Source organism: Nyctereutes procyonoides, unplaced genomic scaffold, assembly GCF_905146905.1.
Source record: "Nyctereutes procyonoides isolate TBG_1078 unplaced genomic scaffold, NYPRO_anot_genome, whole genome shotgun sequence".
Classification (NCBI taxonomy): Eukaryota; Metazoa; Chordata; class Mammalia; order Carnivora; family Canidae; genus Nyctereutes; species Nyctereutes procyonoides.
In genome coordinates, this window is record NW_026575140.1 from 80,528,729 (window position 1) to 80,552,409 (window position 23,681).

The 23,681-nt window shown below is 52.1% G+C and overlaps 1 protein-coding gene across 4 annotated transcripts in view; it reads left to right on the top strand.

Annotated features, from left to right (window-relative positions):
- The window catches only part of PKNOX2 (PBX/knotted 1 homeobox 2), a 254,489-nt gene that overhangs the window by 183,219 nt on the left and 47,589 nt on the right, over positions 1 to 23,681 (top strand). For 3 of the 4 annotated variants that reach the window (XM_055306571.1, XM_055306572.1, XM_055306573.1), the window contains one exon: positions 9,410 to 9,549. In XM_055306571.1, the coding sequence (XP_055162546.1) occupies positions 9,410 to 9,549 (140 nt within the window). Of the gene's footprint in view, positions 1 to 3,090; positions 3,244 to 9,409; positions 9,550 to 23,681 lie in introns of those variants that run through there. The other variant, XM_055306574.1, reaches the window with a different exon arrangement.

Consider the following 23,681-nt stretch of genomic DNA (forward strand, 5'->3'; position numbering starts at 1 on the left):
CCTTGCCTGTGTGATCTTCTAGGAGCTCGGGTGTCTACATGGCCCAGAGGGCGGGGGATGGGCAAGCGAGGGGTGCTTGGTGGCCTTGGAATCTGTGGTCCAGGCGAGAGCAATGACTCCACACGGCAGAAATTCAGGAATCCTGAATTTCAGGAATCCAAGTCAGGCCTTGTCGCAGCTGCGCTGCTGATGAATTAGATGCGTCTTAGGCCGGTCACCTCAGTACACTTCTCCCAGCCACGCACCCATTCGATCAATCCCGAGGCTCCCTGTGATCTCGCCAACCCTGTGCTCAGTACTAGAGACACAGAATGAGTAGCTCCTGCCCTCGCCGAGCTTAGAGTCCACTTGGGGCCTTAGTGTCTGCGTCAGTGAAATCGGAATAACGCGTGCCCTCCCCGCCCCACGGGATTGTTGTAAGTGTGAGCGTGAAACGCAGGGTGCTCACTCCCAGCCTCTCTTCCTCCACGACCGTGACACTGACTTTCTACTCAGCCTCTTCTGTACATCTTTAGTAGCCAAGTTTGCCCTGAATTTGATTTACTCTGCTTTTTATTAGGAATAGGATAGGCATATCAAATATATTTCTAGCTCTAAATACACCCCCTTGCACACACGCGCGTACACACAGGCACCCACGGAGATTCTGATATATCCACTAACGGGCCTACTGGAAATCACTGGTTTGGGACAGTTACACAAGCGAGCGGTTCTCCAGAGATGGACGGAAAGGATGAATGGCAGACGGTTGCCCAGAAAGTGCCAGAAAGCTGGGGAGCGAGACTCAGATTTAAGCCCGCAGCCTCATGCCCATTAGCCAAACGTCAGTAACACCCCAGAAGTGCAGACAGGAGCAGTGAACATTTTACAAGCCTCATTGTGAGAACCAGTGCCTACAAACCCTTTTAAAGCTAATTAATTAACTAAGACCGCTCGTTTTACACCACGAGGTCATTTTTCTGTGGTTGCTTCTATCCAGTTGACCCCAGGATCAGAATGTAGGTGACCTCGGCCTGCTGTGCCAGGAGCCCCTTCGAGCTAAATTGGGCTGCCTGCTTCCAGCTAAATCTGCCAGTTCTTCCCTTCCCTGTGCTGACTGGGGGGGGGGGGTGGGTCTGGGGGTCATTTAGAGGAGCCCTTCCTTGTCGGCCCCTCCCTTTTTTGATCCCTGGACCTTTCAACACTGCTCTCTCTCATCTGCTCACTTGGTCGGTCATTCAGTCATCCAACAACCACACCGGGAGCCTCCCGGGAGCCAGGCATGGTAATAGGGGCTGGGAAACCAGTCCGCTCAGGAGACAGACAATTAAAGGTCCCAAAGTGTGAGAGGCATTAAGGTTAGAGGCACACACAGATGAGGATGGGGTCCAGGCTACCTAGGTCCGGGGGTGGGGAGCACTGGGAAAGGCTTCTTGGGAGACGTGGTGCCCAGCTGAGTCTGGAAAGAGGGGTAGGTTTACACATGCTCGGAGGGAGGCAGGGCAGGGGAAACGTGGACATTTCCTGCTGAGGCAGCTATGGGAGCAAAGGCATGAGGATGTAAATCATCGGGCATGTTCAGGCAACGGTACACGGTAGGGTCTGAGCAGGGTACAACGTAAGGGGAAGGCGCTGCACCGGAGCAAGACCAGGGTCAGGGAGCAGGCCCGGGCCTGGAGCACTCTGGGAGCTGTGCCCTCCCCACAAAAACCTAATTTTTTTGGCCTTGCCCCGCTGCTGCCTCCCACCTGTTGAGGCCAAACCTGATGTTTACCAAATAGCTTCGAGCTCTGACCTCCTCCCAGGTCCTTGGATTATCTCCTGGTAGTGAGGGAACCAGATCCCGCCCTGCCAGCTTGCCCTGGCACTGCAGACAGTGCCAGCTCCCAGGCAAGCCCAGCCCAGCCCTGCTGGAGCCTCAGCGGCCCCTAGTGGACCAGGCCTGTGCGGGTCTCCCCGCCTCCCCCATTGCTGCTCCCCGGAACACCATCGTGCTTCCACGGCCTGGTGGGGCAGGCACTGGGAATGGGCAGCTCCCACCTTGCCCGGGTCAGGTGGGAGGCTCAGAAGAGGGGGTGTCCTCTTTGGAGGATTGTCGTTGCTGAGTCATGCTGAGAAGGTACAGACCTAGGTTGTCCAAGATTGGAAGAAAGGACTCTTTGAGAGGTTCTTAGGTAGAGGAGTCACAAAGAACAAGGCCACGTGTGGGGACGGAGGGTGTGACATGGGAAGTGCGGGTGCCGGGGCCTCTGGAGCAGGGTCTGGACAGGGAGTGGAGTCTGGATTCAGAGGGAAGAGTAGCAATAAAGGAATAATAAAAATGCTTAGAAACCAAAGTTTACTAAGCATTCACCGTGGGCAATTCACTCTCACATAATGGCTTCACTGTAATCCCCGGAAAAGAGATTGTCGGCTCCATTTGTACCTGATGGAGAAACTGAGTCACTTGCCCAGAACACCATGGTCCCCTCTCCCTGTGCCTGAGCCCAGGCCTGCCCCACTCCCCTGGGTGCTTACAAGACAGTGGGTTCCCTCCACAGGGAGGGACCCCTTAGGCAGCCCATGGAACAGAAGCAAAAGAGGCCAAGTCTGAGGGTGGGCTGCAGACGGCGGCTCATATTGATGATAACTACCATACGCTGTCTCTTACGTACCAGCTGCTTTGCATGCATTATCTCACTTAATTCCAACAACCCTGCACTGTAGGTATTGTTGCCCCTGTTCTATAGGTGAGGGCCGTGGATCAGAAAGGTTGAGTAACTCGCCCGAGTCACACAGGCAGAGTCACGTCCAGAGTGAATGCTCATGCCAGTACATCATGCTCTGTCCCATTGTCTCCAGCCCTGGGCTGGATGCCTGCCACTCCCAAACCATATGCCGTCAGGAACTGTGACTTCTCTGTTGGGCCTGAGGCATCCACTGTCAAGAGGGTAAACCTGCAGCCAAAAAGGTATCTTTTGGATGGGAAGCCTACCTCCTCCACACCAGTCAACCCTGCCTTCAATAGATACACAGAGGCTACAGTAGTGAACAGGAGAGATCGAGCCCCTGCCCACCAGGGGCCTACAGGCTAGTCACTGAGAGAGACAAGTAAGAACATGCGGCTGAAGAGCATGCTCAGGGCCGAGGGAGCGCAGAGCAGACAGGCCTGACTGCTGCCCCTGCTTGGCCAGCATCCGCTGAAGGAGGCAGCAATCCTCACGAGCTGAGGAGGCAGGAAGCATCGCCGCCATCTCACAGATCGGGAAACTGAGACCCTGAAAGGTAAAGTTCCAGATCCAGGGCTGGCCCGTAGTGAGTGGCAAAGGTGGGATTCAGTTCTACCTGAGGCCAGTGTCTCCTGCCAAGCACCTCTGTGGGGTGCTAGAGGGACTCTGTTGCCATCCTTCATCCCCCAGCCACCTGCTCCCACCCCCCAGGAGCAAGAGAGGAGCCCTGAACGGAGGCTGACAGCAGGTGGTGATGGAAGCCTGGAGCCCTGCGTGGTCAGGCTCTGGGTCGCAGGCTCCTCCGCAGCCTCCGAGGGGAGTGAACCCGGCAGCACCCAGCACCGGGCCACCTTCAATTACTGAACCACCCACACCTCCCTACTTGCCCCCACCCCGCCCCCGCACAGGACTGTTCCTCACATGACCCATGAGCCATGTTTGAGGAATGACTTGTGTGTGGGAGGCCTCTAGGGGGGATGGGGGAAGCTGGGCCGCAGTGCAAACAAGAAACTGCGTGGACACCCCCCAGTCACCCCAGCATGGCCAAGAAGTGAGCCTTCCACCTGAATCTGGCTCCCTTCCTCTCTGCCCTCTTTGTCACTTGGTGGGGGTGGGCATGGGGGGCCTTCCCATTCTCCTCCTCAAAGAAAAAAAGCCCTTGGTTCTCACCCCAACCCTTACACAAACTGTCTGTGATCTCCAGCTGTCTCTTCACCTCTGTGGGTTTCAATTTTCTCATGTAAAACGGGGACGGCGCTAACTTAGTGCCCGGCGTTACTGTTGAACCTGAAGGCCTGTGGAGGTATTTTTCTGGCTCCTGAGACCATCGAAGTATTTTTCTAGCTCCTGAGACCATCGAGGTATTTTACTAGCTCCTGACCATTGAGGTATTTTACTAGCTCATGAGAACATCGCGTGCCACTCTCCTCCTACAGTTGGGGGAGGGTGGTGCTTGGCAGACACGGAAGCGTGGGTGGGCATTCCTAGGTCAGTGAGGGCAGCGGGGGTGGGTAGGTGAGGTGAGTTCTCAGATCACACTGTGGAGCATCTCCTACCCCTTTCCGCGGTCAGACCAGACTGTCAGAGAGGCTGGCAGATTTGCGGGCAGATTTTGCCTTCCTATACACACGGCTTACAAACGTCATCTCTTCCCACTCTGTTTTAGGATGGGGGGTGGGGATCATGAACTTTCATCTCAGCGTGTTTCAAACCAAGAATCTGGGCAGGGCCCTCAAGCTCCAAGTTCCCAGCAGGGCTGGTTCCAGCTGAATGATGGCGAGAAGTCCGGTGGTTATAGCTTCCGTGGGAGGAAGGGGTATGGGGTTGGGGGGAGGCCCTAGGACCTTTGCCCAAAAAAAAGACCCGAAGGTAAGAGGAGGTGGGAACCCTAGAACCCTGTGTAGGCTCTCACAGCACCCCGTCTCCTTCCAGGGAGTGCTGCCACCCTTCCCCATCCAGCAGTCAGCACCCTGTTCTCTTGATTACTCTCTGCAGCCTCTGCAGTAGACATTCACCCTGGCTTTTATATAGATAAGAAAACCAAGAGTCCAAGAGATCAGGAAACTTGCCCCTAGACTTGCAGCTCATAGGTAAGGAGCATTGGACCCAGGGCCTCAGATTCCCTGCTCCTTTCACTCTCTGAGCCTTTTCTGATCTTCCAGGAAACTCTCGAGACATTGTTGAGCTTTGCCTCTCCTCCCCTTTGCCTCAGTTCTCCTTGTTGTAAGGCGACAGTCCTCATGTCTGTGCAGTGCCGTCCGCATACCCTGTCCCCAGCTTCCCCTGAGGCCTCCTTGGAGGAAGGTTCAGAGCCTGGAGTGGCCGGTTCTGGGACCAGCTGTGAACATGCCAAGTGGCCTCATGGAGTGTGTACAGTTAGTTTTTGTACCTGCCAGACCGAGGAGAAAAGGACAAAGTTGCTTGGAAAGAATGCCTGACATTTAGGTGTGCTGGTAAATGTCTCACAACCAGTTCTCTGCTTGGCGCTTCGGAAGAGGCCCTGATTTGCGGCGTTTGCCAATCCCCCTGGTGTAAATGCTCAACCGGGCCACTTTCAAGCCACCTGTGGGAGATCAATCTGCTTGCAAAAGTCCTGTAGGTTTGTTTTTGGTTTTTTTAAAGTTTTACTTATTTATTCATGAGAGACAGACAGAGAGGCAGAGACATAGGCAGAGGGAGAAGCAGGCTCCTTGCAGGGAGCCCAATGTGGGACTCGATCCCAGGTCTCCAGGATCAGGCCCTGGGCTGGGGGCAGCGCCAAACCGCTGAGTCACCTGGGCTGCCCAAGTCCTGAAGATTTAAAAGTTGGCTTTTGCAGGCCAGAACAAGGGAGCTGTAGCACATTGTGTCACTTAGGACCATGTCTTGCCCCTGATCCTCTCCCCTGCTCCTGCTCTAGGGGTGATGCCCAGAAACCTCCTCCCAGAACCCCCACAGGTGGCCCTCCTCCCCCAGCCCCTGAAGCAGCTGCTGGGGGCCCTCTCCCTCAGAGCTTCAGTACTTGGGGAAATGGAAGTCCCTGGCTAGGAAAGGGGATCTATTTGGAGGTAAACACTCCTTCTCCAAACCTGGAGGAAATGCAGAGTTTGCTGAGTTGGCCCCCAGAAGCTAAATAAATTTGAGTCATTGTCCTGCTCAGACCAGATCTGGTCTCTCCTGCCACCCCCCGCCCACCTTTCCTGAGCTCCAGGAACAGCCTTTCAGCTGGGGCCTCTTGGGATGCTGGCAATTGACTGCTTTTGATTTATTCTTATTCTGTGCTTTCCTCTGTCACCCAGCAGTCCTGCTAGAAAAGGGAAGTCAGAGGAGAAAGAGCACCTCCCCTCATCCCTCTCTCTCCTAGAAGCCCATCTTCATAGAAGTCCCTTGTGGATTCCTTCAAGGACACGAGGAAACTCAGCCTTACTGGCCAAGGCAGAGCATACCAGCCTCCCCTATGTCTCACCCCTAAACAAGGGGTCTATGTCTGCAGACATAGCTGTGCCTTGCTTGAGAAACGAAGCACATTCTGGAAACCGTGTGTTTAATGACAACAACCACCCCTCCATCTTGGGAGCATCCCAGAGTTTCCAAAGCACTCCTACATACTCCACAGCCTCTAGTCGCAGGCTCTTGTCAACCGCACAGCAGGTGGTGACTGTTAGAGGACCCCGCTGGTGTCTGAGCCTGTCACTGCTGGGACTTCAGATGCCGCCCAGCTAGAGCCTCCATCCCCTGCACAGGGACCCAGCCCATCAGTCTCTGCTCAGTCCCTGCTGTACTGGAAACTCGCCGCCTCCCAGATGGAGCCCGTTCCAGCCTCAAAACACTCAGAGGCTTGGAAACTTATTATTTAGGTTGAGCCCAAATCTGTCTCCAACGTTGTATAGATTGAATGCATTGCTTGTAGTTTGACCCTTTGAGGCCTGCAGAGCAGAACCAATATAATCCAGTCCCTGTTCACCTAGTCAGAGGGGCTCTTGTGTCTCATCTCCCCCATCCCTCGAATCTTTCTTACATGTTCCAGATTCACATACCCCTCCTAGGACATAATGCATAATCCCTTCACCAGCCTGATCAGTTCTCTGAACGTACTCTCCTACACCTGTTTCAGCAGAGAGGAGTGGGACTAGAGGCTTTGTGAGAGTAGTGCCTCTGTTAGTGCATCCTCAGATAGCATTAGGTGAGGCTGCTGGTCTTTTTTTTTTTTTTTTTTTTTTGACAGACACATTACACTTTGGACATATTGAGCTTTCTGTCAACTAAAACACTGCTGTTAAACCACGGCTCTCCTGTTCTGCTCTTATATTATTGATTCTTATTTTTTTTTGGCCCAAGTGTTAGAAGTGTTAAATTCTGACTTATTACATGAGAATTAATCTTATTAGACTTAGCCTGTGGCCAAAATCTGTAAAGATCTTTTGGATCTCGGTCTCATGTCGCCTATAAATTTGCCAAGCATTTCTTCAGCTTCCCTCCCTCCTCTAAATCACTGATAAAAATACTGAAGAAGAAGAAGAAGGCTAAGGAGAAAGCATGTGACTCTGTCCTAGAAGCCTTCCTCACGCTGACCTGGGTCATTTAAATGCCACCTTTACGTTATAGAGTCCTAATCCATGCGGTTGTCCACTGGTATGGCTCTCCGTGTCCTCCACAAGGGTGTCACGGGAGATACCTTGCTGAGGTCACTTACACCATCCATGTCTACATGTTTTCCTCACCTGCAGCATGGCAACCTGTGAAATCCAGAAACTGAGCAACCTGAGAGCAGGCATTCACCCATAACCTCACTGCCTACTTCACACTGTGTCCAGTGCATTGCCAACGACTCGGGAAATATTTGAAAAAAAAAAAAAGATGACCACTTGCATTAGTGGATGAAAGAAACTGGCCCAGATCAACATGAAGATTAGCAGTATTTAGTTTTTCTGATTCCACTTTCTTTCTCTGTTTTGAAAATTGGAACATTTGTTTCTACTTTCCTCCTTACAGCACCTCTTTAATACCCATGGGGCCTAAAATGAGTTTTAGGACCAATTTAGAACCAAGCAAGAACGAATTTGCTTACTGATGAGAAAGCAGGAGTTAAGGAAAGTTAAGGGACTTGCCCAAGGTCAAAGGCTAATAACAGGCAACAGTAGGAATCAAACAATCATATTCTAGCTTGAAGGCACCATGATGCTCTTTCTAGCCATCCATGCTCTGAGTTTGGGAGGGTTCCCCCAGTCCAGTCAACAGTGACAAAGATATTTCTTCCTAACGAAAGATGATGGGGATTCAGTGTAGTAAGGCAGATAGGCTTCTTTTAGGAAATGAAAGATTTCATCCACCATCTGACATTTATTTATTGAGCATCTACTAGTGCCAGGCTATTCTGGGCCATACGAATACAACTGCTAATCAAGCCCTGTTTGAGCTGACATTTTAGTTGGGAGTGGGAGAGAAAATAGCTAAGCAAGTGGATGTGTAGTATCTGATCATAGAAAGGCCTATGAAAAAAAGCAGAGTAAGAGGACGGCAAGGGACAGAGGGGCTCTGTTTTACACTGAAGACATGGCATCCGAGCAAAACTCTAAATGGAGTAAATGACACAGAAAAAATAAATGTCTTGGGGGTATCAGCATTAGCAATAATGTGCTTGTATTGATGGAAGGACCATGCTTTTCCTTCCAGGAAGCAGGGACCTAGGTCATATGGTGAACATGCCAACTGTAAAACATCTGATTCTTTCGAAGTATATTCATTCATTCATTCTCTCATTCATTTTCTCAACAAAGGCTAAGTAGGCATCTACCTGCCTCAGTTTCATGCTGTGGATGAAGGTGTAAACAAGGTTTTAGTGTGTAGGAGGTAGTCAAGTATATCAAGCCCAACAGCACTGGTGCTGTGGACAGGCTGGCAGAGGAGAAGAGTTGAGGCACATCACCATTTGTGACATTTTAGGGATCCATTTGACTAAGGAAAATATATTTAAAAGCATTAAATTCTGTAATGCTGGTCATCCAAAAATTTAAGCCATCTAATCATTTCTTTAAATAAAATTTTATTCAGAAAGTCTGATATAGAACATTAAAATGAGTTGCTCTGGCACAAAATCGGGGACATAGGGATACCTTCAAAAACATCACTTAGGACAAAAATCACTACCCAAAGCACTCGTTATGGCTAAGAAAAGAAATCTATCCAGTGGCCACTAAAACTTGTTTACCTCCTACCACTAAGGTAAACCAAATTTGGGGACCCATTCCATTATCAAAACCATTCAGTTACTTCTGGCTTGAGTGAAATGGGATAAACCTCTGCCCAAATGAGAACTGATTCAGCTGGGGTTTTTTTTCCCCTGCTCTTCGAAGTCATCAAATCCACTTATTACTGCCCAGAACAGCCCAAATGACCCATAAGCTCAATTTAAAGGGTTCATCATTTTAGTTTTTTCTGCTTCTGGGCAGAGGTCACCACCTTCATTTACATTAAGAATCATCTCTTCTTTGAAGAGGGCAGGTAACCCACCTGGTTTTGTATGGCCCTAAATTATTCTCTAGAATGTTCTCATATGAAGAATGCTTTCTTCTCACTGGAGCACGTAAACAAATGGATGCTTGTTATACGTTCACAGTTCCCTGGCACACATTCTCTCGTTCATGCACACGCCACAGGCCGAGGTAGGCTTCCCAGTTCCGGCCAGGAACCCACTATCCTGGTCATACTAACCTGCCACCTCCTCTTTCTTCTTCTCTCCGCAGATGACAGCAACTGCTCAGGCTCCCTCTAAGACCCAGGCTGTCCACATCTCCGCCCCCTCAGCTGCTGCCAGCACGCCTGTGCCCAGTGCCCCCATTGATCCCCAGGCCCAACTAGAGGCTGACAAGCGAGCTGTGTACAGGTAGGAGACACTTGAGCTGTGTCCGGAAGCCCCCCGGCAGCCTCCGGCCCAGCTCAGCCCTGAGAGATGAGCACACAGGCCAGCGGGTGGGCTCATAAAGACCACGGCCAACAGCCGCTCTTCTCACTGCCTTCTCTCTCAAATCAGTCTGGACATCCCTCAGCTGGCCGCTGTGGGTTGACACCAGCTTCCTGGGATTGTTTAGTAAGGGGCAACAAAACCTGGGGAAGAATCTTCCAGAAGGATCCTTTCCTCATCCCAGCTGGGGATTGAGCCCTCGTGGGTGTCTGAAACCCTCAGCTCAGCTGACAGCCACCTTGGGATGCTTTCCTTGCACATCCCCCGTTGTTGCCTTCACTCCCACAAGCCCACTGGACCACTGGACATCCGCCCGTACCCTCTAGGACTTGGTATCACACAAACTTTAGTATGCCTGAAAAATCATTGGAAGAGCTTATTAAAATGCATAGTTCTGGGCTCCATGCACAGAAATGCTGAATCAGTAGGTCAAGCTATAGGAAAAGGAATATGAATGTTTAAAAAGCATTCCAGATGAATCTAATGCAGCTGGTCCTTGGACCACATCTGGTTCGTGGTTGTCTTTATTTTTTAGCGAGCGCTGTGGTGTGTGGCCATGTAGGTTCCAGCGCCCTCCCTCCAGATGGGGAGTTCGCTGAGAGCAGGGCCAGGCCCTGAATGTAGCAGAGGGTGAGATGGGCTCGGGGGCTCTCTGTTCTGTGTATGGGGTTGAGAAGATGCAGCCCTCTAGGAGCAGCCCTGAATGAAGCTCCAGCAGGGATCTTAGTCGTTACGTTTCTGTGGGGAGCCTACACCACTAGAACAGCTGCCCAAGTCAGCACTGAGTATTGAGGTTGGACCCTTGCTCACATTCACTTGTGTGAGCACGTACATTCACATGCATTGGCAAGCACGTCTTACCTGTGCCCTAGCACTCGCTACGGCAGGTGCCAAGATCAGGAACACGTGGAATGGTCCACCCAAGATGAACGGAAAGAGGATTGATTTCTTCCTCACTCCTCCCTGCAACGACAGTGCTTTTATGGTAATGTTGGTAATTATTGCCATTACTATCATTATCGTCGGCATTATTTTTAGCTCCTCGGATGAGCTGAATGCCTCTAATTCCAACACGGAGTCCAGAGCAGTGAGCCCTGATCCAGAGGTACTGCCACGAGGGTCTTCCGCAGCCCTGGTGGGAGGATAAATCACCGTGCCTGTGCCCCCCCCTGCCCAATGCACAGGCCAGGTACAGAGCCCTGCCTTGGACCCCAAAGAACTCCCAGACCTGGTCACAGTACCTGTCAGAGAGACGGAGCACACCTGTCCTCCTTTCCCTCCTTCCTTCACATTTATTTATTGAACACTCACTAGAGTATGTGGAGCCGTTGGGCTGGACTCCAGGGGATAGAGGGTAAACCTGTAAAAGCAAATGGGTGGGCTTTTCCCTGTCTCTCTAGGAACGGACAGATATGCAGACAAGAAAGCAACACGGTGTGGTCAGAGGAGGCAATATTTGAGTTTGAGCATAAAGGCTAGTAAGAGAGTCCACTGGAAGAAGAAATGGGCTGGAGTAGGGCCTTCCAGACAGAGCAGAGCCTCCATGTTCCAAGGATGGCCACTGGCCAGAACAATCAGGTTGGGGAGGTGAGGCTGCCTGGGCACCTGGAAATTAATGGCAGGGTGGGCTCGTGCTTATGTGGGGGGCGGGAGAAGGAAGAGGAGAATCCCATGGCCTCTGAAAATGGCCTGATTGTCCAATGGCCTGGGAGCACAGCCATCATGCTCCATGTAGATCATCGCTACCTACAGTATGGCCCAGGGGCTAGCAGCATTGAGTCACCTGGGAGCTGTCTAGAGATGCAGACCCTCGGGTCCCCCTCAGACCACGTGATTTGTATGCACCGTCTTAGGCACCTTTGCAGACTCCTAGGGGACAGGGACCTGTAATGAGCACAGATCATAGTCTAGAAAGACCCCTGGCTAGTGGTACAACCAAGTTTCTGGAAACCCAGGCTTGAGTCCTAACTCCTTTGTGTACTAATCTCTCTGAGCTCTAGTTTCACCACAGAAGCTAACCAGTAGGCTTAGTAAGATCACTGACAGCCCATGTAGGCACCTGGCACTGTGTCTAGCACAAAGCAAATGGGTTCCCCAGCCCTTCCCAAGATCCCAGGCTCATTCCCCACCTAAGCCAACCTGCAGGAGAAGTGGGTCACCTCTCCCATGGGAGCAATCCATCATAATGTCACTTGAAATATAAAGGGCCAGATCTTCCTCCAACTAACACTTAGTCCTGCTCACCTTCACCCCTGAGCTTTATCTTCTCCCACTGGGCTGAGCCCCCAACAGCCCTCAGCATTTGCACAAATCATCTCTGCGGGTGTCTGACCATGAAGAAGGAATCCCAGGTTGGTCACCACCAACTGCCCAGCCAAACATGGCTGCCCAGCATCTCAGGACAGCCGACACCTTTGCCTGGCTGTTCTCTGCAGTCCTTCCTGCCCCAGGGACCCGGGGTTTTTTCCCATAACCACACCTCTCCCATTAGTACCAGCTGCTCTCTCTACAGCCATTGCCGGATGACCGGGGAAGGAGCTCAGCCTCCTGAAGGGTCGGGTAATTTTAATTAGATTTGCCTGCCTTGGGGCAGCCTGGCTGCTCCAAAGCACATCAGGGAGTCGGCATTTTATGTCAATAAATGTAACAAGACTCTCTCCATTCAGATTAGTGCCCAGCACGGACTTTGGGGAGACCCCACCACGGCCCCTCCCAGAATCACAGATGAAGGAAGGGTGGAGGGGGCCCTTTTCTGACCAGGCCCCCTGCAGGACAGCAGGGGGGACAGTGTGACAAAAGAGAAGGGTGTGCCTGTGAGCCCAGGGAGCCTGCCAGTGCCCCTGAGATTTTATTTGTGTATGAGGACGTGTTAATGAAATGTATTGGTTCCTTCTGATGTGGAGTGTGTGTGTGTTTGTGTGTGTGTGGGGGGGGGGGGGGAGAAGGGAGGCAGTCTGTCTTTAATTGGATCATACCAGAGCATCATCTGGGCTAATCAGCAAGGCAACCAGGAGCTCCTGCTCAGATTAATGATTTCAGTCTAATCCTAGCAGATCCCATGATTGGATGCACATCGCGGGTAATTGTGTTTGTGGCCTGAGAGCAATGCTGAGAAGGGGGTCCAAGGAGGGGTTGCCCCGTGCAGCAGGGACCACAGGTTTGGACCTAGCTCAGTTCTCTTCTTCCTTAGCCCCCGCCTCAACCCTGGGGCTTTTCCCCCAAAAAAGTTCAAACTTAGCTTGGACACCCCTCCGCACCCCACCCCTCCCCATCCCTCCATGCTGCTGGGCAGTGTTGGCGCTGTCCTGGGGACCTGGCCCTTAGGTCAGGTTGCCAGGCCCAGAGATGGGGCCAGGAGGGTGAGGTTAATCCAGCTTTCACTCTCCCTCCTCCCCTCCCCTCCGGTCTCCTCCATTCCCCTTTGAAGTGAGTGGGTTCCCATGGAAACCGTGATGTCCTGGGGAGCAGAAGAGTGGCAGGGAGCTAGGCCTGGCCAGGTGCAAGAGGGGGAGGAGGGCGGCTGGGCTGAGACGCTTGGCTGGGGAGGCTCTGCTGGGGCGTTGGTTCCCCCCCAGCAGGCTGCCAAGCTCCCTGAGAACGGGGAAGGGGCCTGCCCAGCGCAGAAGTTACCAGCTATTAATGGGGAAAGCTGGGCTGCAGGCTTGAGCTGTGAGGACGTTGTGGGGGGCGGGGGGAGGGCAGGGAGACAGTGTGCTTGGCTTCTGCGTTTAAATTGCTGGAGAATTGAGCTTTGGGGTGGGGGGGGTGGCTGCTGCCCCCTGTGCTTCCCTTCCCTGGCGTGGCTTGAAGTTGAATTGATCAACCTAACAGTGCTTCTGTTTCCCCTACTAGATCAGGAACTCCATGAGGGCAGGGTCTGTGTCTGTTTTATTCATTGGTCCATCTCTGGCGCCTTATACAACACTTTAGAGTTGGCAGCTTGGACGGAGTAGGCACCAAAGCAATGCTCATTGAATGGATTCATTCAAAAGGCAGTAACCCCCGCCCCCAAAAAAATATACACAGTTCTAGGCTGGTATGCTGGCCAACCGGCTCTTGGGAGAGGGGAGCGAGAGCCCAGCCCTGATTTGTAGCTTGTGCTGATTTGCATGCTGTAAACACTCCCACCATGACCCATTTCAAGCTACCAAGGTGATACCACTGAACAGAGTTGTGAAGAGGGACCTGGTTGGCTCTTGCCTGCCCGAAGTACACACCCCACACAGGCAGCCACGCTGCAGGTCCACGGTCTCTGATTTTAAACAAATCAGTACATCTTTTCTTTAAAAAAAATATTTATTTAATTAATTATTTATTTAAAGATTCTATTTATTTGAGAGAGAGAGAGAGCACAAACTGGGGGGAGGGGCAGAGGAAGAAGCAGACCCTGTTGAGCAGGGAACCTGACATGGAGCTCCATCCCAGGACCCCAGGATCATGACCTGAGCCGAAGGCAGATACTCAACCACTGAGCCACCCAGGTCCCCCTATGTATGTATGTATGTATGTATGTATGTATGTATGTATTTTTTAGAGAGGGAGAGGGGGCAGGGACAGGGAGAGAGAGAGAATCCCAAGCAGGATCCATGCCCAGCTCGGAGCCCGACATGGGGTTCCATCTCACAACCCTTGAGATCATGATCCGAACTGAAATCAAAGAGTCAGATACTTATCCTACTGAGCCACCCAAGCGCCCCCCTTTTTGGGCAACCAGGGGGAGGTAAACAGGTCAGTACATCGTATAATCAGTTCTTTAAATTGATTTTATTCATGCCCTTAGCCATGCTCCTACATTTCTCAGTCCTCACTGACCTGTCGGGTATACCCCTGGGTTCTAAACGTAAAATGTTCTCTCTGAATGAATTAATACTTCCACCAGTGCCTGGCACACAGTAGGCATTTGCAATTATGCCTTTTCACCTTAATGAGGTGAATTTTCTTTCCTGGTTTCAACCAACATGGTCTGTCTCTTCCCACCTGCTTGAGCCCAGCCTTGCCTCCACCCTGACTTCCCCACCTTCTCCAAGTAGATTCCAAGCCTTTCCTGGTTTCCCCGTTAATGAAACTCCTTCCTGGCAGCTCCAGAAACCCTGCGTCAAACCAAGCTTCACCTCCTCTGTAGTTTCCTGCTTTCAGAGTCTTGGCCTTTCGCTGTGGCCCTTCCAGGTCTTCATTCGGGACAGACTCCTCTCTTCTTCTCAACCACAGACTCAGAGCTTTACCCGTGTGAGACCTTGCCCTGGCCGGCTCACTCTGGAGTCCAGTCCTAACTGGACATTTCTAAAGCCCTGTCTGTGTTCCTTGGTCTCCTCTCACCCGGACTGGGACTGGGTCCCTCTGGAAGCCACACTCACTTGGGGGAAGATCAGAACAGGGCAGTGAAAGCGTTCAGATTGCTTTCTTGAGACCATCCTAGTAGAGGTCACCGAGGCTCCAGGCTTGGCCCTACAACTAGAGGCGTAAGTGCAGCAGAAGGGCCCTGCCGGGCAAGGCAACGAGCTCTAGAAATAGACTTGGTGATCGCTGGCTTTGTCGCCCTGGGCGAGTTAATCTCTCGGAGCCTCTGTTTTCTCAACTGTAAAAAAAGAAAACAGTAACAACTAGACTAACATTAGGGAATACAGGCTAATACCTGACACACCGGGGCCGAGGGAGTGAGGACGTTTTAAGCACGAGGGGCCAGCATGCGTTCCCTTGGCCCGCTCAGGATACGACGAAGCAGTCTGGTGCTTTCAGGGAGGTGGCATTCAGGGCTGGGAGCATGGCCTCTGGGCCTCGGTCGCCTGGGTGTACATTCTGGCTCCACGCTCGGCACTAAGCCTTTCTGCCCCCAGTGTCCTCCTCTGTAACATAGGGCTACAAATAATACTACCTCTTCCTCAGGGTTGGCAAGAGGAATAAATGAGACAACGCACATTAGGTGCTTGGTAAGGAATCTTGCATCAGGTGAGAGGGCCGTAGGGGTTAGCTGCTATCAGACGTTTGGGGAAACGGGAGCAGGGATTGGTCAGGGTAGGAGGTAAATGCCGAGAGGCGAGGCAGCAGATTTAGGGCTGGAAAGGCCCCCCAGCCGAGTGGTCTCCACACTGCAATTCAGTTAAACGTGCAGGGAGCTCCGCTGTGTGTAAAGCATCATCTTATGTTCCAAGAGGGGTTGTGAAAAAAGACAAATCAGTCCGCGAGTAGGAAAAAGATAGACATAAAGTAGCTATAATATAAACTTGGCACATAGTGCAGAATTGACTGCTAGGCGTCTGACCCACAGTGTGGGAGAGCTACACTGCTCTTCCCAAGGGAGGCAAAGCCCAAGGGAAATGATGGCCAAGCTGCCTTTCCTGGGGCTGGGCTAGTAAATGGGGTGGGAGGAGCCCCCGGAGTCTGGGGCCTGGACAGAGGGACTGGGTCCTGCCATGACTGTCCTCCAGGACAGCTGCCTGGCCAGGACCCTGGGAACTGGCACTTTCTAATGAAGTGTCTTTGAGAGAACACTTCCACCTTGTGACCAAAGGGTGTCCTGGCTCCAGTGAGTTGACCCTGGGGCCTAACCCTCTGCCTTCCCTGGCACTGTGCTTGGTCATTCCTGGAATGTGCTGGGTGAGCTGGCCTGAGAAGAATGTGGGAGAAATTCAGCCATTCCAAGCAGAAAAGCCAGGACCAGATGCTCCATGCTAGGGCTTCTAGACGAGATGCTGGGAGCAGATGTTCCAGGCTGCGTTCTGGGCTGGGCTCTGTGGGCTGGGGGCTCCAGCAGACTCCCTGCTCATGGAAGCAGTTGGATTCACTGGCATCAGAGATAACATTTCAGCTGTTGACTATAGTCAGGGGAGTGATCCTGCTGGAGCCATAATCTGGAAGTAAAACCACACTCAGTTCTCCCCTGGCACCAGGCAAAGCCTGTTCTCTGCCCCTCCTGCCAGCATCCGAAGGCCCCCCAAGCCCAGCGCAGCCTCTGAACGTGCTGCTGGCAGACACAGAGGCTGCAGCTGCCTGGTCCAGGAAGCAGGTGTGTTCCGAGGCAGTGGGTCCTGCTGCTTCTGCAGCTCACCGGCCCGGCCCAGGCCCAGCTGAGAAGTCCAGGTACCCCGCCAAGACAAGGCACACTGGTAAGAGTTCAGGATCCTGGAACCCACTGACTTTTATCCTCACAAGGTTATATTCGGATTAAAGGAGATAACCAATGCTAACAGCTGACAGTGCTTGGCATGTAGAAGGCTCGCAGTGAACGGTGGCTGCATTTGTGAGTAGTTGCTGTGATTAGTCCTACAGGGGATCTGTCCCCCTCATAAGAGGGAAGACAACCAGCAATTGGGTCTCCTGCTTCTGTGAAGCGTGCAGGATAGAATAGGAGGAGAGCCAGCGGGCTGGGGCTTCTCACCAGGGCTGGACCCGGCCAGTCTTGCCCTTCTTTTTTTTTTTTTTTATTTATTTATGATAGTCACACAGATAGAGAAGCAGAGACACAGGCAGAGGGAGAAGCAGGCTCCATGCACTGGGAGCCCGACGTGGGATTCAATCCCGGGTCTCCAGGATCACGCCCTGGGCCAAAGGCAGGCGCTAAACTGCTGCGCCACCCAGGGATCCCTAGTCTTGCCCTTCTTTTAAACCCTCTCTGATTTTCTCAAGCACTAGCCCATTTCATGGTCAAGTGGAAAGAACTTAAGACTAAGACTTCCATCTAAATTCTGACTCTACCATTGGGCAAATTATGTCACCTCTTTAGATAAGCTGTCCTCCTACCTCACAGGGTCAGCACCAAACGAGAAACCGAAAGATCTGCAAAAATGTCAAAGCCCTCCCCAAACACACAGAAGCCTTATTATTATGAGAGAAGATTCTTTTTGAAACTCATTGGATAGGACAGAGATTCTCTTGGCTGCATTGATCTTGATGCTCGAAGGGTAAACGTGGGGGCTCAGGTCTGTGACCCCCAAGGACGTGCGTGTCTCAAGGGCAAAAGAGCAAAAGGGAGAAGAAGGAAGTGGGTTCAGTGATACATGGGGGAGGGGAAAGAGCACAGCATTCAGAGCCTGGGTACCCAGATTTCAATCTCAACTCAGTCCCTTTACTAGCTTCTTGATATCATTATTTAATGATACACTTCTGGGTTCGCTAATTGGTAAAATGGGAATGAGAAGGATATGGAGTGTTTGGATGCAATAAGCACGTGCAAGAGCCCTTTGTAACTTAGTGTGTGTGGGTGTGTGTTTAGTCACTGCCAGTGACCAAGGCAGAAGGGAGAGCGCGCCCTCCCCCTGCACCCCCTCCAGGCTGCCTGCATGTGGGCCCTGGCTAGATCTCCGGTGGCTTGGACAGGAGCTCTGACTGCCCCTCACCAGCTACCCTTGGGAAAGACACTTCCCTTTCCTGCGCCTGAGTCAGCTCTCCTTAAAACGAAGGGGCCAGACGTGAGGTCCTCACAGGTCTCTAGCTTTAGGTTGTTTGTATTCGTACCCTTACAGACTCGCCTTGGCAGTCACTTCATCATTGAGATCTCACATTTATTATTATTATTTTTAATGTGCCAGGAGGGAGGGGTGTGTAGAGGGGGTGAAGGGACGGGGACAGAGCAGACTGGCCTGCCCTGGGCCCCACCCTTGCCAGGAATGGACCTGTCTACCCACCTGGGGGAGGAGAGCTGGTTGGAGCCCAGGAACCCTAGCAGATGCGATTCCAATTTAGCAACAAGAAGAAGTCCTCTCCAAGGCAACCCAGGCGAACACACCACCCACTAGGCAGGGCTAAAAATACACCCGCATGGCTTCAACGTCACACCTGAGGTAAAAATACATCCAACCAGGAGCTGCTGGCTCCTTCTCCCCCACCCCACTCTGCTCTCTCCATCTGGTGCCTTCGAGGGGAGGGGAAATGGAGGGCCGGGTGAGCTCTTCCTTCACACTCACCCACCCCCTCCAGGACCCTGCCAGCCCCCACCCCACACACAAGCCAGCAGAGCCCAAGGAACACAGGTCCTTTTGTAGCCATTGTAGCTAGAAGCTGCCAGATGGCAGTGTCTGATCTGAGTCTTGCTGAAGGGATGGATTCTGAGCCCGAAAGAACTTCAGGATTGCGTCTTAGAACCTCCCTTCCCATAGTTCGTTTGTTCCCATTGGTTGATTCACCACACATTTGTCGATCCTCTGTTGTGTGCCAGGCACTGTGTTTGACCCTTGGAAATTAAAAAAAGAGATAAGATGAGCTCGTGGACCAGAGCAGCTCACCACATAGTGAGGAAGACAGATCTGTGCACAAACAACTATAGTTAGTAGAATTTAATGAGTGTCATAAGGGAAATAAAAATAAATTCTTACTGGCAGTGCTTTTTTGGTTGAAAAAAAAAAAGAGGTTCTGAGTTCTGATAAATTGTACATCGCCTCTCCTCCTCCTCTTTCTGTGCCTCTATTTGAATTGGCACGTGGGCTTGTTTTCCCTGCCAAATGAGTCAGTGGATATGGGAATAGAAATTTATTGGAGCCGATGGTGTCAATGTTGCTCTGAATAAAGAAGGTGCCCACACACCTTTCCAGGGAAATGGAACAAGCATTAATTGATAGCTTACTAAGTGTCAGACACTCTACGTGTCACTTCATTGAAACCTTACAGTAACCTGCGTGGTAAGTGATATGAGCCCTGTTTTGTAGAAGAGGAAACTGAGGCTCAGAGAAATTCAGTAACTTGCCCCCGAGTCACACAGCTCTCACCTTAAAGTCTATGCTTATTTCAGACCGCCGAGCTTCTCACCTTAAATTATGAGCGAGGTCAAGATAGAAACCCCAAAGCGCTTCCTATGATGCTTCAGAGGCGACAATGGTTTTCTTGCTGGAGAGACCCACTAGGAAGCCTTGGTGGAATGGGTGGCATCTTGACATGGGTTCTGAAGATTATCACAGGTGACAGGTAGAGATGCAGGAACACAGTTCAGGAGTGGCAGGAGCAAAGGTGGGCGCGAGAAGTCCAGATTGCCTCTGTTGGTGAAGGCGGTCAGTGAAAAGACGAGGGGCCAGGGACCACCCACTGTCTGGCCAAGACCACATTCTCTTTCGACTCTTAAGAAAAAAGTACTGAAGAGAAGTCTGAGGCCATACCCGAAGCACCTGAAGTGTGAACTTATTAGTTCATTGGCATCCAGGAGAACGATAGTTGTGAGAATGAATGCTTGTAATGGACCATCAGGCCCTGAATAGATGCCCAGGAAAAAGACGGGGCCGTCCCAGAAAGTGGCTCTAGGGTATTGTCTGTGAATCTCTGATCCCAGTGACCTCTGATCTGAAGCGCTAGAAATAAAGGATCAAAATGCCAGCCCATGGGTATGGTAGTTTCCCAAGTGGTGGGCCTTTGGCAAGTGGAGACCTGCACTGTGTGTGTGAGTGGAGACTAGGTGGGTAGCTGCAGAGCCAGCCTGATCACTGCCTTTCCCACCTTCCCCCACCTCACGGGCCAACAGACTAATAATGTCCTCTGGCCCCGACCAGGCCTCTTGTCCCACCAGCTCGTCACTGAAAATCTCCACACAGAAATTTTGCTCTCCTACCAACCATTCCACACTCTGAGCAGTCCATCCCCCATCCCAGCTAGGAAGGGCCGGGGAGGCTCTGGCCCCTGTGCCCTTTGGAAGAAGCAGCTAGGGCTTGGGGAACGGGGTAAGGGTTGACGCGGAGCCTCCTCTGCCCATCTTCCCCCTAGCCCGAGGAGTCTGGGCTGAGGTGACGTGCAGGACAGGCCTAGGGGCTCCAGGGGCAGTGCCAGGGAGAAGAGGGAGACAGCCAGGCAGGCTGCCACACACTTGGCTGGACCCATAATTGAGGTCCGCAGTCCCGGCCAAGGTCACAAGGGAAGGGATGGCTGAGAGGCTCAGAAGTGACGGAGTGGCATGACTGTGAATCACAAGGTTTATCACCCAGAAAGAGAACTCGACACGAATGTGCCCCCCTGCGTATGACCATCCTGCCCCCCCCCGCCGGTGTCTGTGGTGCTCTGCTTCTGCTACGTATCTCTTCTCCGTCTGCCTCTTGTGTTCTTCACATCTGAGCTTCCCTGAAGCTCTCTATTTTTTGTATTCTTTCTAACTTTTTTCCTGCCTCGGCTTCTGTATTTCCGGTCCTCTAAGCGGAAAGAAATATGAAAAAAAATGTTTTTTCCCAAAAGCCCAGGTTGTCCAAGGAGGAAGGAAGAGATACAGAAAAGGGTCGCACTGTCTTTTCTTGAATCCTTCAAACGAAAGGAAACATGCTTCAGCCTTATCGGGGAACTTGAAGTGGGGTCCGAGCATATGAATTACCAAGGAAGTGGTGGTCTCCATCCCTGGAGGCCTTTGAATGTTGGAGAAGCCAATCAGGCCAACCCATGTTGAGAGTACCTGTCCTGAGGCGGGGAGGAGTACGGTGGGCAGGTGGTGTTGAGGCTCGCCTGCCCAAGGAGGCTCTGGGAAGCCTCACCGGAGAGGGCAGGGTGGGCAGGATTGCTTCGGGGCTGGAGTGGGGGCCGCTCCCAGCCGCCAGAGGGAGGGTGGCCTTGTCCACTGCCAAGGGCTTCAGCCCACATCCTGCCCTGTCCCCAGTCTGCTCCCTGGAGGGCGGGGCAGCCCCAAACTGGGCATTCCAGGGCAGCACATGGGTGATGTAAAAAAACACATGAAGGCAGAAATGTCAGAAGTAATTAAACCAAACGACGGCTTAAACCCCTGTAGAAATCAGTACATCCGGCTTAATCACCTTCCTAAGCTAGCACAAGACTGCGGTTCTACAGAGAGCAGTTCTTTATGTCTCTGGATCGTTAGCGGAAACTGCGTATCTCACGCTTGATTTTGGTTCAGTTGCTCCTGAGAAGAGGTGATGAGGGTGGGGGGTGGGGGTAGGGCCCCCGAAAAGAGAAAAGAAATAATAAAATGTGATTTGAGATCATCTCTTCTTCCCCTCTGCTTGAGTCCCGGCGCCTCCCCTGCTCCTGGCTCTGTCCGCACTCACGGCTCCCACCCGCCCCCTCCCAGCACCCAGGCAGAGGCACAATGCTGAATGTGCTAAATTAGGCCATTAGAGAAATTCATTTCTCTTTATTAGTCTGTGTCAAATCCTTTTTATTAGTGGCTGGAAACGACCTCTCTTCTGCAGTAAAATGTCATGCCAGTTCACTCCTTTTATTTGTTCTGCACTGACGAGGCTCAAACTCTCACTGAATTAGTGCAGTGAGATTTATTTCCTCCAAATTTTGAACGGCTTAAGAGAGATTGGGGTGGAGGGGGCGGTCAGGCGGGAGGCGACAGGGGGAGAAGAGTGGAGAAAGATCTGGGAGGGAGAAGGTGAGCTCTTATGGAGGTCAAATGTCCTCCGCTCTTTGGAAATAAAGTCTAATGGCCATCTTTCATATCTTGTTCATCATCGTCTGGGCACCGGGGACGGAGCTTCCACATTCCTGCTTCAGGCCTCTGAAGGGTATTGACCCACAGTGGGACAGATCTGGAGGGCAGGAAGAGGAACTCCTTAAAACTCATCTTAGCTGGCCAAACCGAAGCTCAGAGAAGGCCAGGAATAAAGAACCAGACCCCACGCCTAACTGGAAATGCTTCTTGCCATCCCCCACCTGGTTCAGGCGGGACCCTTCACATCCCAGGAGGCTAAGACACCCAGCTCCTGTGGTCCCTGACCTACTCACCCCCAGCTTACCCCAGCCTGCAGCATGGAGGAGGGTTCCGGCCTCATCTCCAGCCTTCTGGGGTGATGTTGGAGGGTAGCTTAGAAATATAGGTCAACCCATAGGCCGGGTGGCTGGGCCAGAGGCTGGGGACTGGGCTGGGGACAGCCTTAGAGGAGCCCGTAGCATGACTGCAGCCATGGAACCCAGCTGAGTCATTAAGAAACAGCCTATTTCTCAGGGTGTGTGTGTGTGTGTGTGTGTGTGTGTGTGTGTGTGTGTGTGTGCAGAGTGTCTCAATGGTCCCCGTGCTTGAAGTAGCGGGTAGCCATCTAGGTTTATCGAGGGATCCAGGCAGATAGAGCGTGGGAGCCACAGACAGCTCACTGACCCTGGCGAACACTTGTAGGAAAGCCGTGGGCAAGCTCCGGTACCGTCTGAGCCCCAGACCTCGGGGACCCAGGGACCAGCGTGGCCAGAAGCAGGAGCCTGGGGAGGGTGTCCATGAGAAGAGAAGTGTGGGAGCTGATAGTGTGGCTCAGGTGGGGGGTGGGGGCTGGAGACTGGTGTTCATGCGGGCGTCCATGGGGTCTGCTCTGTGCTCCAGGGGCCCCTGGTTAAATTGGGGTGGGAGGGAGGCAGTGATAGAAAAAGTTTCCTTATTCTGAGAGATAGCAGAAGCCATAGAAAATACCCCAGATATGCCCTCCTCACACACACACACACACACACACACACACACACACACACGCACACGTTCCGGGGAGATCTGACACCTGGAAGTGAGAAATTTATAAAGGGCCCCTGCTGTCACTCTGCATAGGAAGTGTACGTTGCTCCCCAGTGTGTGTGACAATGCCCCCGTCCTACCTCAGCCCCCTACCTCTGGTCTAACACCTGCTTCTCTTCAGCCTCCTTTCCTTCCATTCCCGTCCTGCGTGCCTCGCTCCACACACTCATCTGGATTTTGTTCTAGAAACGTGCCAACCTCATTTCTACCTTAAATACTTTGTTTTTCGTTTTTTTCCTTGTTTGGAATGGCCCCTCCCTCAGATCTTTGCATGACTGTCTCCTCATCACTGGAAGCTTAACTTAAATGTCACCTCCTCAGAGAGGCCCTCCCTGACTACTGTCTGCCCTGCAAGGGTAAGGACAGTGGCAAAACAGACTACTCTCCCTGTCTACCTAAACTCTAATGCTGGGAGACTCCATCACTCGCAGATCCCTCTTCCCCACCCCACATGCCATTCAGGCTGTGTACACAGAACACACAAACCCCTCACACATACTGCTTGCAAATAACACATAACGCATGCACACACGCACTGCATACAACACGGGGCATATGCACACCTTACAGCACACCAAATCTGCATCCCGCTTTCATACCCACATGTGCACGCATACTGCAAAAATGCGTTGTGTGTGCA